The 16739-nt window shown below is 39.7% G+C and overlaps 1 protein-coding gene across 3 annotated transcripts in view; it reads left to right on the top strand.

The window, feature by feature from the left end:
- Positions 1-16739, top strand: part of LOC133662049 (serine/threonine-protein phosphatase 6 regulatory subunit 2-like) — a 32694-nt gene that overhangs the window by 5310 nt on the left and 10645 nt on the right. For all 3 annotated transcript variants that reach the window (XM_062065707.1, XM_062065708.1, XM_062065706.1), the window contains exons 2-14: positions 7-176; positions 1510-1764; positions 8964-9150; positions 9348-9485; positions 9556-9621; positions 9697-9809; positions 9899-10012; positions 10098-10224; positions 11465-11617; positions 11700-11924; positions 12040-12104; positions 12179-12294; positions 12384-12469. In XM_062065707.1, coding sequence (XP_061921691.1) covers positions 1538-1764; positions 8964-9150; positions 9348-9485; positions 9556-9621; positions 9697-9809; positions 9899-10012; positions 10098-10224; positions 11465-11617; positions 11700-11924; positions 12040-12104; positions 12179-12294; positions 12384-12469 — 1617 coding nt within the window. In that variant the 5' untranslated portion in view covers positions 7-176; positions 1510-1537. The remainder of the gene's footprint in view (positions 1-6; positions 177-1509; positions 1765-8963; positions 9151-9347; positions 9486-9555; positions 9622-9696; positions 9810-9898; positions 10013-10097; positions 10225-11464; positions 11618-11699; positions 11925-12039; positions 12105-12178; positions 12295-12383; positions 12470-16739) is intronic.

The following is a 16739-nucleotide window of genomic DNA, read 5'->3' as shown; positions in this document are numbered from 1 at the left end:
TTGCAGGTTATGCTGAGCCTCCCACCATCTCATCTCCTAAAGAGGCCTGTGTTTTGAAAGGAGACCCATGCTGATAAATGCCAGGCCTCGCCACACTTTCTGTCTTCAGCACAAACACAAATGCCTGCCTGTCCGTGGGGGAGGTCTGATTAAAGATATCCACGTTTCATTCACTGGTATGTGTGAGCACACAAATGCACCTAAGGAGATCCTCTTGTATGGCTCCAAGTCAAAGTTACAAAATGGGTTGGGTTTCACGTATGGGTGATAAAAGTAAATGCAAGATGGTGTCAAAGTGCTGTATGTAGGGGTGTAACGGTACACAAAAAATTCGGTTCGGTACGTACCTCGGTTTAGAGGTCACGGTTCGGTTCATTTTCGGTACAGTAAGAAAACAACAAAATGTAAAAAAATTTATTTATTTGCCAAATTTGTAAACAATGGCTTTATCCTTTTAACATTGGAAACACTATAATAATTCTTCCCACGTTAATCAACATTAAACTGCCTCAAGTTGTTGCTCAGATTAAATAAAATGACAAAACTTTTCTTCTACATATAAAAAGTGCAACATTAAACAGTTTCAAGTCAACTCATCATGTTTAATTTATTACAGCATTTGGGAAGCCTGTAGTTGATTTATTATGTAAATGTTATATTTTTATCAACATGTGATAGCAGGGACCCTGCCATTCAAAACTAGGCTGCTGCATTACTAATGATTAATGTAACTATAGCTGAAAAAAATAGTACAATAGCAATAGGAGAGACTATTCATCCCTGAACACCATGGAGTTCATGTAGGCTTAATGATGCAGTTACATTATTATATCAACTATCAGAGACAGAAACTCTTTATTTAACATGTCCTTTTTTGCTGCTTCAACACAGCTACATCAACACAGAAAAAGGTAAAGTGAAATAACAGACAGGGCTTTGCTGTCAGTAACACACACGCACACACACCGCAAAATGAGCTAACGTATTAGCCTTCACCTCAAGCCAGGACTGCGAGCGAGCTGAGCTGCCTTTTATATTTCTAGAAGGTCAACGGGCTCATAGTGATGTTACTAGTAGTTGACTGGGAGGTGTTTATTATAATTTGGGGAGAGTCCGCTGCCTGATGCTTACCTGCTAAGCACTGACTACATGCGCTCTGAATACGCACTGCTGATTGGCTGTTACCGCTCTGTTTGTAACTAATCAGATGGTTGTGTGGGTGGGACAATGCTGGGTGCTGTGTAGAGTACTGACAGAAACAGAGGCAGAAGGAAGCGGAGGCGGCTACTTAATATGTTCGTGTGGAAACTTGTACACCTCCGAACCGAAACCCCCGTACCGAAACGGTTCAATACAAATACACGTACCGTTACACCCCTAGCTGTATGCGTTATGTACGGCCTCAATATGTTTTGATTCTTGAAACTACAGGAATGTATTATCCACTCTTGTTTCTTATTTTGATGTCAGTTATGTGGAGTATTGTTGTCTGGGCCAAAATTTCCCCAGGGCTGTTTCCCCCATCCCGGCGGCCATCATGTTTTGGAAGTTTGACCTACACACCACCTCCCACATCGACCAGCTGCTGGACCGGGAGGACGTGACGCTGAGGGAGCTGATGGAGGAAGACGACGTCTTGCAGGAGTGCAAGGCCCAGAACCGTCGCCTGCTCCTCTTCCTCTCCCAGGACCACTGCATGCAGGAGCTGGTCAGCCTCATCACCACAGAGCCATCCGCAGACCTGGAGGAGAGGAGCCGCTTTAAGTAAGTAACACACAGTTGGGAATGTCAATGAGGGATGAGAGAAAACAATAAAATCACTGTGGTGGCTGTACAATCTTAAGTATATGGTAATGAACTACCAGCTTTAGTAATTAGACATGTCCTTAATAACTGCGACTGTGAGCAATTCATATTTAGTTTATGGGTATTAGTGCTTTGCAGTGAGATGGTTTCTTTTGGTGTCACTTGTGATTTTTACACCAATGCAGTATTCCCGCTCTGCCCAATATGACACCTTTCGGCTCCTGAGAATACTCGCACACATCTACTGTATTCATTTGGTTTGTAAGCTTTGGGGATTCAGGGTCATTGTTGGGCTTGGACATTTTGTTGACTTAGTCGTCGTCATCAATGACGTAAATACGTTGACGTTGTGTACTTTGCGTCGATGTGTCGAGAAAAGATGAATGCGCACGGTGACAAAAAAAACACTAATGGTGTTCCAATCGATGAGCCAGCAATCATTATTGGCCAATTTCTGTGGAATAGTTTGTTATCCCCAAATGCCAATTAATGCTTTTCAAATCTGATCACAAAAAAATATTTGTGACTCATACTTTGCAGCTTGTTTTTTTTTGTTGACAAACGAGGCTACTGCTGCTAACCGTGTATGTCTATACACAGTGCAGAGCAGCCCCTCTAAGGTAACATTGCCTCCATTGTGGCTAATAAATACATTTCTCTCAAATTTTAATATCATTGTAGAACTGGAAAAAGAGGCTGAAAATGCAACATGTAAATCAAGACAGCAACAGACATGGAAACATGCTCACGCTAAGCTATTTTGAAACAACAGAAGAATAAGTGCTTAGTTCACTTTCACCGTCATAGATTGAACCACACTGCGGCAGAAAGTAAGCAGATATTAACAGAAATAACTTGTAGATCAATAAGAGTCTAGAGCAGGGGTCGGCAACCTTTACCACTCAAAGAGCCATTTTGGCAAGTTTCACAAATTAAAGAAAGTAATGGGAGCCACAAAAAAATTTTTAAAATGAAAAACACTGCATACAAAGCTTAAACGCTTTGTGCTATGTTAACTAGGGGTCTCCGACACACGCACCGGCATGCACTTTAATGTGGAAATTTGATGTTAGTGCAGCCCGCGAGTTTTGAATGAATGGCGCTTGATAGCGTCATACTTGCCAACCCTCTCATTTTTCCCGGGAGACTCCCGAATATCAGAGCGTGATGACACTGCATTTGGCGCCCTCTACAGTCTGCCCTAACAGTGTACCTGCTCGACCACACGTAGAATGCAGTTTCAGCTTGCTCACGTAAGAGACAGCAAGGCGTACTAACTCAGCAGCCACACATCTTACACTGACGGTACCAATACCCAGAATCCCATGCAGCCCTAACTCTTCCGCTCAACCAACGCACGGAGAGGGGGGGGGGGGTTGATGTGTGGGGGGATTTGGTGGTAGCGGGGGTGTATAATGTAGACCGGAAGAGTTAGGGCTGCATGGGATTCTGGGTAATGGTTGTGTTGTGTTTATGTTGTGTTACGGTGGGATGTTCTCCAGAAATGTGTTTTTCATTCTTTTTTGGTGTGGGTTCACAGTGTGGCGCATATTTGTAACGTAACAATGTTAAAGTTGTTTGATACGGCTACCGTCAGTGTAAGCTGTGTGGCTGATGAGTAAGTATGCTTTGCTGTCTCCTGTGTGTGCAAGTAATAACAACATGCAACATGTGGCTGGACTGGCACGCTGTATGTAAATGCTATAGAGGACAATTACTGCAGTGCAATTAGGGCACGCCCTTTATTTAGTAATTAGAGTGTAAATAGGATTATTTTTTCCCTGGGAGTAATCTATGAGGGACACTGAGATCCATAAATCTCCTGGGAAAATCGGGGGGGTCGGCATGTATGTAGCTGAGCCGCATCAGAGTGGTCAAGGAGCCGCATGCGGCTCCGGAGCCGCGGGTTGCCGACCCCTGGTCTAGAGAGAGGATAATATTTCAGCAACAGAGGCAACTGTTGCTGTCTGTCTTACACGTGGCGGGTGGATCAATCCATAAGTTGAGTCTGTTGATACCAAGGGTATTGTCAGTATATGATTGATATTGGTGATTAGAGCAATATTTTATTTTCACAAAATCCAAAATTGTTTTTTTTTATTAAAAAAAAAAAAATTCTTTGGAGACAGTTGGATTTTTGTATTTTATATTGCTCAAGCAATTGTATGAAATAAACAAGAATCTTGAAATAGTTTTGATTCTTATTTTATTTTTATTATTTTAGTTGATATTGTTAGAATGCCTTCATTTGTTTTTCTGCTAATTGTAATTGTTATTAAAAAATATAAGCAAAATCATACAGTGATCTTAAGTGATTTTAAAATAAAATGTATTGGTAACAGTATTAGTATTGCCAATATTGCCATTGTAACTACATGATATTGGATTTATATCCAAATTTGTAGTATGACACACAGCTAGTTCACGTCCCAAAAAGTACAGTGATATTTATGGTGCCTTTTTCAGGTCATATAGTCAATAGCTATTACCACAAACAAATCCTAAAATTTACAGTTAATTAATGTGATGGTATCAGCTGATCTCACTTATGAATGATAGGTATCGAAATTGGCATCAATAAACCCTGATTACAACACCCTTATATGCCACCATAGAAAATGAGCCTTTTGAGGTGTTCTGTAAACTGCAAATTAGAAGAGACTTTTCACAGCAGCACACTGCAATGCACAAGCATTTAAAATGGCATCCAGGGCAATTCTCCAGGGTGGCGGAGGAAGTAAAACGGCTCTTTAACTAATGTTTGTATCCCCAACCAAACATGCATTTAAAGGTTTTACATACAAGGAATTTGTTGGTGTATTTTTGGAGAAATAATTCGTAAAAACTTTAGGGGATCCCCTACATGTAGTTGATTGTGGCGCACCGCCACATCAAAATAAAAGCCGCCAGACCTTACAAATGTGTTTTTTATTTATAATTTTTTACATGAAAACACATTTAAGTGACATATTGTATAAATAAAACTAAATTTGCCCTAGTGTGTGAATGTGAGCGTGAATGTTGTCTGTCTATCTGTGTTGGCCCTGCGATGTTATGGCAACTTGTCCAGGGTGTACCCTGCCTTCTGCCCGACTGCAGCTGAGATAGGCTCCAGCACCCCCCCGCGACCCCGAAAGGGACAAGCGGTAGAAAAAGGATTGCTATAGTATAAATAGATATACTGTAAATACTCTGTTTTATAAAGCACTATTGGCTATTAGTAGTTTGAAAAACATTTCAAATTTTGTTTAAATGTTCCACTATGCTCTATTTTGACAAACGTGCATCTGAATCGCCTGTCAGCATAAGTGCCACAGCTGGTTGGAACTCGGCAACATGAAGGCGACAAAAAAATGTCAAGGGAGTAGATTTATTTCTTTTTTGAGCCTGTGAAAACTACCCTAATTTTGACATTACTATTGACAATAACGTCTAACTTTACGCCGTTTGCATCTTCAAAACTCAGTTTGGACATCTGTGGTTTGGAGTTTGCATGATCACCCTGTGTGTATGTAAACTTTTGAGGACAAAAATTAATTTATTCAGTTTTTTGTTACATTTAGGGCTGGGCGATTATATGATCATGATCGATGATTGCGATTAATTTGAGTTCGATCACAGTGATCAGCCGTCAGCAATTTTATCTCGATCAAACATGGTGGAAATGTCTGTTAAAAGTTACCGCCTTTTTAAAGAAAATATATGTTCTGTTATGTGTTTTATGTTGCACGATTGCACCAAGAAAAAATCCTAATTTGTGAACCCGTTCTCAAACAATGGCAGTAAAAAAAACTATTCTGCATCATTGCTGATTGAATCATTATCATTATGTCATATATATGTCATTTTGGCTACACCCCACCAAAACATTTAAATTGGCAATCTGGGGGAAACCCTGCACTTCACAAAAAACAAGATGCAAAAATAAATGAAATCTACAGATTAATTGGCAAAATATTCAATAGATGAATTGATTCAAGAAATACTCGTTTGATGCAGCCCCAGTTTTTTGCACATCAACATTTACTTCAAGAAGACATGCTGCACATGCTCTTCTCACATGGGGTAGATTAAACCTGTTAATGTTCTCTTCAAGAGGTTGAGAGATGGCCAAAATCCCTTCAAGGCGCGCTCAGACTAGGAAGAGGTGGTGCCCGCCTACAATATACATGAACACGAAGCCTTGATGTGTTGTATAATGATTGCTCCTCTTGCAAGTAAAGACAAATGCCACCTTGCAAAAAAAAATCGATTGACAGAAAATAATACACAGTCTATATGGTATGCTTGTGCATGCACCTTTGAAGTCATAGTAGTGTTATATACAGTCATGCTCATAAGTTCACATACCCGTGGAGAATTTATGATTTCTTGGCCATTCTTCAGAGAATATGAATGATAACACAAAAAGCTTTCTTCCACTCATGCTTAATGGTTGTGTGAAGCTATTTATTGGCAAACAACTGTGTTTACTCTTTTTAAATCAAAATGACAAAAGAAAGTACCCAAATGACCCTGATCAAAAGTTTACATACCCCAGTGACTTTGATCTGATAACATGCACAAAAGTTGACACAAACAGGTTTGAATGGCTAATCAAGGTTCCAATCCTCACCTGTGACATGTTTGTTCGTAATTAATGTGTGTGTATAAAAGGTCAGTGAGTTCCTGGGCTTCTGACAGACCATTGCATCTTTCATCCAGTGTTTCTGGATTCTGAGTGATGGGGAAGGCAAAATAATTGTCAAAGGATCTGCGAGAAAAGGTAATTGAACTGCATAAAACAGGAAAGGGGTATAAAAAGTTATCCAAGGAATTGAGAATGCCAACCAGCAGTGTTCAAACGCTGATTAAGAAGAGGAAAATGAGGGATTCAGGTAGACCAGCAAAGATTTCAGCCACAACTGCCAGGAAAATTGTTCGAGGTGCAAAGAAAAATCCACAAATAACTTCAGCTGAAATACAGGACTCTCTGAAAAATTGTGCTGTGGCTGTTTCAAGATGCACAATAAGGAGACACTTAAAGAAAAATGGGCTTCATGGTCGAGTCACCAGAAGAAAGCCATTTCTGCGCAAATGTCACAAAGTATCCTGCTTACATTACACCAAACAGCACAGAGACAAGCCTCAAAACTTCTGGAACAAAGTAATTTGGAGTGATTGGTTTCTTCTGGCGACTCGACCATGCAGCCCATTTTTCTTCAAGTGCCTCCTTATTGTGCATCTTGAAACAGCCACACAACAATTTTTCAGAGAGTACTGTATTTCAGCTGAAGTTATTTGTGGATTTTTCTTTGCATCCCGAACAATTTTCCTGTCAGTTGTGGCTGAAATCTTTGCTGGTCTACCTGAATCCCTAATTTTCCACTTCTTAATCAGCGTTTGAACACTACTGATTGGCATTCTCAATTCCTTGAATATCTTTTTATACCCCTTTCCTGTTTTATGCAGTTCAATTACCTTTTCTCGCAGATCCTTTGACAATTATTTTGCCTTCCCCATGACTCAGAATCCAGAAACATCTATGCAGCACTGGATGAAAGATGCAATGGTCTGTCAGAAGCCCAGAAAGTCACTGACCTTTTATACACACACATTAATTACAAACAAACATGTCACAGGGGAGGATTGGAACCTTGATCAGCCATTCAAACCTGTTTGTGTCAACTTTTGTGCATGTTATAAGATCAAAGTCACTGGGGTATGTAAACTTTTGATCAGGGTCATTTGGGTACTTTCTTTTGTCATTTTGATTTTAAAAAAATTAATAAACACAGTTTGCCAATAAATAGCTTCACACAACCATTAAGCCGGAGTGGAAGAAAGGTTTTTGTGTTATCATTCATATTCTCTGAAGAATAGCCAAGAAATCATAAATTCTCCCAGGGTATGTCAACTTATGAGCACAACTGTAACTACGCAGTCCTTCCTCCCACCAGTTATTTACAACCGCCACCTTGCATAATAAAAATAATCTCAAAATCTCAATCCACATCGGAAAAAAGTTGCAGCAATACATTATTCATTGTATAATAAAGTGATGGCCAAAGTCTGAATGCGTGAAGAGCAGTGTGAGTGTGGGCTAAGGGAGAGGTGGGTAATCACATTTTATTTTTTTTATTTTTTCTGTTCTGCTGTTGGCAGGAGCTCTGTGCTCCTGTGTCATCCTTTTGTGTTCCTGGTGTTTCCCTCTTGTTCTCATGTGGGTTTTTTTTTGGCCTTTTGGTTCGGGACCCTCTGGGACTGTGTAACAAGGGGTGGCACTTTTGTGACTTCTGTGGTGCTTTTTTGTGAACTTCTGGATCTGCCACCCGGGAGCCTTTTGGCCGTGGAGACCAGCTGCTGGGTCTCTGCCATACCAGAGTCCGTTTGGAGAGACTGGAGGATATGCGGACGAAGAGACACTGCTGCGGCGCTAGCGCTGAGTGTCGGGACGGACAAGCTTCACAGTGTCTTGGATGAATGAGCGTGTATCGGACACCTCGGTCTCCTTACCTCATCCTTGCTCATCCATGTGGACTGGACACTGGTCGAGAGTTAGTCGGCAGCCGAGAGTCGAGTCGGCTCTCTTGATTGCTTTGTTGGGTCTGCTCCTGTCTCTGGCCATGCTCCCCCCACCCTAGCAGACGATGGCATGGAACACCGCAGAGGCCACCCCAGTGTATGTTTTTTGTTGTTTTTACTTTTGTAGTTGTATGTTGAAATGTCTTTAATGTCCTTTGTTTTCTTTGATGTTTGATGTTTCCCTCTTACACACATGCTTGTGTGCTATGGCTATGAGTCCCCCCCCCCATGGCCTCAGCCTGGACCCCCTCTCCAGGGGCCCAAGCTTAGACTGAATTTTTTCTCACCCCCAGCGTTTACCTGTTTCTCACCTTTTTTGTTAGGGGCGCCGGAAGTTGGCAGACTCGTCAGCGATGCTGTTCTGTCTCCCTGTAATGTTTGTCTGATCTTGAATGGGATTGTGCTGAAAATCTTAATTTAGTATTTATGATTCTGATTCTAATTCTGTTAGCATTTCTGTCCAAATTGTGATGCAGGAAAAACTGCTAAAATGTATGTTGATTCTTGTGATCTCATGTTAATGTTCATATAGTTGTGAAAATACATTTTTAGCTCACCCAAGACTGCCTCTAATTGTCCTTGTTTTCTTTAAGGCTACCCAACATTGCGTGTGAGCTCTTGACCTCAGATGTGTCCATTATCAACGATAAGCTGGGTGGAGAAGAGTCTCTTCTCGAAGTGCTGTACCACTTCCTGGAACAGGACCCACCCCTCAACCCTCTACTTGCCAGCTTCTTCAGCAAAACCATCGGCAATCTCATTGCCAGAAAAACTGAAGAGGTACGTTTGTCGAAAGGCACTTTGTCATACTTAAGATTGGACTATGCTTTTGCTAATTATTGTCCCCACTGATGGTATCTTGATAGTTTTAATGTTGAGCATTTGTCAATCTTTAAATGGGCATTTCTAAATTTTCCATTGTCCATTCAATTCCATAAATGTCCACATTTTGGGAATGTTCAATCTTTTGCCTTCAGGTAATCACCTTTCTCAAGAAAAAGGAAGGCTTCATTGGGCTGGTGCTGAAACACATAGATGCGTCTGCTATGATGGACCTGCTGCTTCGCCTCATCAGTTGTGTGGAGCCTGCTCCCTTGAGGCAGGAGGTCCTCCATGTAAGCTCATCACTTGTATTTTATCTTGAGGGTATTGTTACCCCTAAATAACCAATATTCTTTACCCAAGTGGCTGAATGAGGAGAAGCTGGTACAAAGACTCATAGAGCTTATTCATACTGGTAAAGATGAGGAGGTAAGTGTCTTTAGGTTATTTTGCCGCTGTTATGTACATAGTCTAATGTCTGATTCCCTGGTATTTTTTTTCCAGAGACAATCAAATGCGTCCCAAACACTTTGTGACATTATCCGCCTTAGCCGAGACCAAGCCAATCAGATGCAGGAGAACATGGAGGCTGATCCACTATTGGCTGTGTTAGAATCGTAAGTCACTCATATGGTAAAACGGAGCAGAAGTGAAATTTTGTGATTACCCATGAACATTTGAAATGGCAAAAATCATCGTTTTTCAGACAAGAAACTGTAGCAGGACTCCTCAAGAACATGTTTGAGGGGGAAAGGAATGAGGCTTCCATTGTTAACGGAACTCAAGTGCTACTTACCTTACTAGAGACTAGGAGGTCTGGGTGAGTTTGTGGTCTTAACAGAATACTCTAAATGTTGGAGGGAAGTGGAAGACTGATCATGAATGTTTGTCATTAATGTCTACAGGTTGGAAGGGCTGATGGATATGTATTCTCAGGGTTATGAAAGGTCTTACACTGTCAACAGCAGTATTTTAAATGCCATTGAGCCCCATTTAAAGGACTTCCAGCAGCTTCTTCTGGATCCCCCAAAGGTGAACGACTACGTTGTTATGTAGACAAGAAATAAATATATATATTGTTTTACGTTTTGCTGCAAGTAATTTAGGATACATACTAACCAATACTGGTGCAATAAATTCTTAACTCAAATTCCAGTTGTAGAATACCCGTTTCTGTTTAACTAGTAGTGCTGAAGTACACAGGTATGTAAAATGTCAGCGAAAACACAGAAATCCGAGTTTGTCAACATTAATTTTTGTGTCAATATATCACTTCTGCGTTTTGTAATAAAATATCAAAAAAATAGGGTCCAAACAAAATTTGTTGAACGCTCGCCTCAGCCACAGGTACTCGCTATTCCTCTTGCCTAACCGCTGCACTGAGGTGCAGGACCATAAGACGATCACAAACACTGAAACAAAGTCGCTAGTCAGCCTAGTTAGCTAACCATCTAAGTACCGGTAGCTCAGCATCAAGGGTTGAAATTGGGGGTTAAATCACCAAAAATGATTCCCGGGCGCGGCACCGCTGCTCCCCACTGCTCCCCTCACCTCCCAGGGGGTGAACAAGGGTGATGGGTCAAAGGCAGAGAATAATTTCACTACACCTCGTGTGTGTGTGACAATCATTGGTACTTTAGTTGTTGTTGCCTCCGTTCGCTCTCTGAGCCACGACGTAGACCGCTTTCTAATTTGCTGCTTATCGTATTTGGAAGATTACAATCTGAACACTGTTAGTTCCAAACCCGATGTAGTTCTAGAACATTTATTAGTAGCCAGCGAGAAGGTATATTTTTGAAGTGACTGATCGTAAACCGAGGTCGCAACACCGGAAGTATATTACCCTAGGGGGTGTGGCTACATGATAGACTTGCCAAATGGGAAACGTTTTGAGTTCTTAGCATGCATGGTATAGAATTTTACAATACATTTTCAATGATAATGTTAGTTAATGATCTACTAAAATCTCTTTGGTACATTACATGGGACATGTAAGTTTCATAAAGACACCCAAAAGAGGTTGGTAGATAAGTAAAAATCTAAAGTTAAAGTAGAGTGTAGAAATGCACCCAATTGTAGTCTTGATTTAAAAAATTTCATTTCGGTGCTAAATTTTCCTTTTTTTTGGTCAGTTTTCCTCTTTTTTCCTCAAAGGGTGCTTACATGTCTGTAAACACAACAAAAGCAAATTTTCAGTGTTTTAACTTGTGAACAAGAAACATCCAGGGATATAAGTATGACATTAATCATGTTTTTCTCATCCTCTCCACAGAAAGGTGCAATACTGACCACCGTTGGCGTTCTGGATCAGCCACTGGGGAACGCCCGCCTTCACGTGGCCCGCCTGGTAGCTGCCGTCCTGCAGACCACTTCTCCGAGTATCTGCCAAGAGCTCTGCAACCTTGGCACCATGGGCCTACTACTGGTAGGCTCTACCACCCTTGAGGCAGCTTTTCAGCATTTGAAGCTTGACTGTGACTAATACATGTCTATCTCCCACTGTGTAGGATCTGTTCTTTAAATACTCGTGGAATAACTTTTTGCACTTCCAAGTGGAGCTCTGTGTGGCAGCCATCCTGAACCATCCTTCCTCAGAGGAGCGTCTTAACCCGAGTCTTCAGAACCACAACGGGAAGCTGGCAGCATCAGCAACTGAAGTGCCCAACGAAGCAGCAGAGACAGGCGGGATCAGTGACCCAGAGACCTCCCTTCATAATGTCCTTGTGGCACATGTAGGTGGCTTGAGCAGATCTGTGTCTTGCAGCAAGATAGCGCCACTGTGTTGTGGGAAGAAAAAGATGCATTTAAATGCCTTCCTTTTTTTTCTTTTTTTTCTCAAATGTGCAGCTTTTCCAGAAGTGTCGATTGGTACAAAAGATCCTTGATGCCTGGGAGGAGAATGATAAAATACAGTAAGCATGTTTTGGCAAATGTTACATAGAATCCCTGATCGGTGTTGTTTAAATCATGTGACTGTGACATCCAGGTCCGAAGGTGGCACCAGAAGAGGCAACATGGGTCATCTGACCCGAATTTCAAACATGGTGGTCCAGAACCTGGAAAAAGGACCGGTACAGGCCCAGATCGCAGACCTAATCAAAGGTATACAGAGTGTTGTAGACACAAACACCTTTTGAAAGGATTGTTTACATAAATATAATATTCTTAACTTGTGTTATCTGGTGCCGCAGAGCTGCCAGAAGACTGCAGAGGTCGCTGGGAAAGTTTTGTGGATGAGACGTTAAGAGAAACTAACAGGAGAAACACAGTTGAACTGGTGAGAGTTTTGGAATGATTTCAAATACATGCAAAAGCAGAAAGCAAAATGTTGCTCTCTTTCACTACACAGCCATTTATTAACAAGTAAATTGCACAACACAGCAGCAACAGAACCAATGTTGTATTGTCAGTGATGAGCAAACCACACAGCTAGCAGTAATACTGCTGCTAAGTTCGTGGTAAAAATTGCTGCACATAAAGTTTAACATGAAACATTTTACAGGGTATGCAGAGGTACATTAAGCAGCTGAATGTTGACCACTTCGGATACTTGCAATACAGTTACTTCCGTTTTTTGATGTTTAAAAAAAAACAGGGTGTCTACAGCCACAGCTGGGCATGAGTATTGCTTACATATCAACCAATGCTAGTACCATAACAGTGCCGGTGCTTAAACCGTGCCAGAACTGGTACTTAAAAACATGGGGGAAAAAACAATGCCTTTTTATTTTTGTGGCACTCACTGTACATCAATTATTGAAATTATTAAAGAAAACCACTAAGTAATGCATTCAAAAATAAGAAATTCAATTCCACGACAAATTGACAGAAATATAGCAGCAATACAGAACATAGAGAATGTGTATAAAACGACTTTCTTACATTGCAATGTTGATGCTCATAATTTTACGATGCTCCTAAAATATTTGTAAATGCACTTTGCTAGCTGTAACCAGCTTTGGGGTATATTGAGGAAGTGCTACATTGTTGTTGTGGCTATAGTCGCTAACACTGTGGCGCTAGCAAGATTATGAGGGCAGCTGTAGACATGTTAAAAAGAGGATCTGCACTTTCTGGAATTTTGCCTATCATTTACAATCCCTATGTAAAACAAGAACACGTCTTTATTTTTTATGCATTTTAATTTGTAACATACGACAAGTACGACATGGCTAACAATGACGCTAATGGGAGTACTCTATTACTAGTACTCTATTTGTCCCCATGAAGCCCTCTAAAAGCATAAAAAACCCGCCAACAATAATCCATTTACATGTCCTGACTTGCATACAGTTGTGCTTATAAGTTTACATACCCTGGGACAATTTATGATTTCTTGGCCATTCTTCAGAGAATATGAATGATAAAACAAAAACCTTTCTTCCACTCATGCTTAATGGTTGTGTGAAGCTATTTATTGGCAAACAACTGTGTTTACTCTTTTTAAATCAAAATGACAAAAGAAAGTACCAAAATGATCCTGATCAAAAGTTTACATACCCCAGTGACTTTGATCTGATAACATGCACAAAAGTTGACACAAACAGGTTTGAATGGCTAATCAAGGTTCCAATCCTCCCCTGTGACATGTTTGTTTGTAATTAATGTGTGTGTATAAAAGGTCAGTGAGTTTCTGGGCTTCTGACAGACCATTGCATCTTCTTTGCATCTCAAACAATTTTCCTGGCAGTTGTGGCTGAAATCTTTGCTGGTCTACCTGAATCCCGCATTTTCTACTTCTTAATCAGCGTTTGAACACTGCTGATTGGCATTCTCAATTCCTTGGATATGTTTTTATACCCCTTTCCTGTTTTATGCAGTTCAATTACCTTTTCTCGCAGATCCTTTGACAATTATTGTGCCTTCTGCTCATTACTCAGCTTCAAGAACTTGTAGCTTGTCTTCCTTGTATTCAGGTTAAAAAATTGAATGTTCTGGATCCTAAAGTAATTGTCGTTAGCTCTGATGCAAGTCTGCCTGATTAATAGTTGTTGTTTTGTTGAAGGAAATAGCAAATGTTTTGATGCGTCTGGGAAATTAATGCACCGCTGTATGCTTAATATGACCAAAATATGTAAATATTACTTATTATTATGAATGTGCCTGTTACTAAATTAAATATATACTCACCGCGTGTACATTAAACGTTGTTTGGGGTTTAGGATGTTTTTAGAGGGCTTAATAGGTGGAATATATCTAATCTCATTATCTCCATTGTTAGCTGACTCTAGCTAGCATTTATTTACGAGTTAGCATGCATATTAAAAGAAAAATGTTTTCTTGTTAGGGCTGCACGAGTTTTAGAATTTTTTATTTGTTGTTCAACACTTCGTAACAGTGTTATTGCTGGATCTGCTCATCACTCAGCTTCAAAAACTTGTAGCTTGTCATTATATTCAGGCTCAAAAACTGAAGGTTCTGGATCATAAAGTAGGAGTCTGCATGATTAGTAGTTGTTTTGTTTAAGGAAATAGCAAACGTTTTGATGTGCCTGGGAAATTAATGCACCGCCGTATGCTTAAAATGACCAAAATATGTAAATATTACATGTTATATGAATGTGCCTCTTAATACATTACATATATAATTACAGCGTGTACATTACATTGTTGGCTGTTTTTAGAGCGCTTCATAGGCGGAATAGATCTAATCCCATTATCTCCATTGTTAGCGGGCTATTGCTGGCATTTATTTACGAGTTACAATGCATTAAAAAAGTGTTCTTGTTAAGGCTGCACGGCTTTGAGGGAAAAAACTTAATTGCGATTTTTCTTTCAAATTGCGATTCGATTTGCAATTTTTATGTTGTATACCTAAAAATGCATAACACTGCGCAAATGAAGAGACATGTTACTTTTAGACCGCCAATCACCATATTGTTGTCTCAAGGTGCCACAAATTATTGCATATTCTAATTTTAAAAAAAATGTGGCTTTATGCTAACATACTGAGCTTTCATCTACATCACGCTCTTAAACAGAAGTAATGATGACAAAAACTATACAGTGATCATAATGTAAGGTCATCATAATATATAATAATAATAATGCACCATTCAAAAGGATATAATATAATTTCTCATTTCTGTAGACTTGTTTGCCATTATACTGCAATAGGAACGTAAATAACTTTGTCCTAAATAAATTAACAAACAAAAAAATTAAATGCACTGTCATTTTTGTTAGAAAAGTTTTACTTAATAAATGTTGAACATCTTAAAGTGCATTTTTTTCCAGTTAGAAAAACCAGGTCAAAGGTTGTTTTTTTGTTTATTGCCATCACTTGATCACAGCATTCTCGCTCGTTAGTCCATGTTGATTGGCGTATGTTGCCTATTTAATTTGTAACTGCCCGAGTGCAGCTGAGATAGGCTCCAGCACCCCCGCGACCCCGAACGGGTCAAGCGGTAGGAAAATGGATGCATGGAATTTGTAACTGAAATAATACTACAACAGGACATTTGGCATTTTTTTTTACCCCTAATTTTTGTTACTTAGCGATAGGGCTGGGCGATATGGCCTTTTTTTAATATCTCAATATTTTTAGGCCATATCGCGATACACGATATACATCTCGATATTTTGCCTTAACCTTGAATGAACACTTGATACATATAATCACAGCAGTATGATGATTCTTTGTGTCTACATTAAAACATTCTTGTTCATACTGCATTAATATATGCTCATTTTAAACTTTCATGCAGAGGGAAATCACAACTAAGTCAATTTAGCAAAACTGTATTCATTAAACAGTTATTAAGCAGTGGCACAAACATTCATGTCATTTCCAAAACAGAAAGTGCAAGATTGTCAGAGACATTTTAAAACAAGCTATAAGTGCACTTTTGTGCATGATGACACACAAGATATTTCAATAAGTGTCACATAAAAATTAGCTGCTTATCAAATAGTATATGTCCTACGGTGTTGTGGAAATAGTTGCTTCGGCATTTAGTTGGTGTGGCACCGAACGGAAATGTTGACATGTAAAGTAGGGCTGCAACAACTAATCGATTAAAATCGATTATAAAAATAGTTGGGGATTAATTTAGTCATCGATTCGTTGGATCTATGCTATGCGCATGCGCAGTGGCAATTTTTATTTTACATTTTTTATTTTGTATTTCTTTTATTCTTTTTTTTTTTTTTATAAACCTTTATGTATAAACTGCAACATGTACAAAGAGCTGAGAAACAATAATCAAAATAAGTATGGTGCCAGTATGCTGTTTTTAAAAGAAAATCAAATACTGGAAAGGATAGAAATGTAGTTTGTCTCTTTTATCCGATTATTAATCGATTAACCGAAGTAATAATCGACAGATTAATCGATTATCAAATTAATCGTTAGTTACAGCCCTAATGTAAAGACACATTACCGCTTGAAGCCAAACCACCGTCAGACGATGGGCCCCGTGCTGTTTTTCTTAGGAATTAATTATTCCTCCATTTGTTACCAGATTCACACCTTCTTTCTCTCGTATTACCACTCAAACCACACCGTTAGCTTTTAGCATCACAGCTAACGTTACCATGTCGCTACCT

This window comes from Entelurus aequoreus, linkage group LG12, assembly GCF_033978785.1.
Source record: "Entelurus aequoreus isolate RoL-2023_Sb linkage group LG12, RoL_Eaeq_v1.1, whole genome shotgun sequence".
In the NCBI taxonomy this organism is placed as follows: domain Eukaryota; kingdom Metazoa; phylum Chordata; class Actinopteri; order Syngnathiformes; family Syngnathidae; genus Entelurus; species Entelurus aequoreus.
The sequence above is the reverse complement of the archived record's forward strand: the minus strand, read 5'-3'. Positions and strand labels throughout refer to the sequence as shown.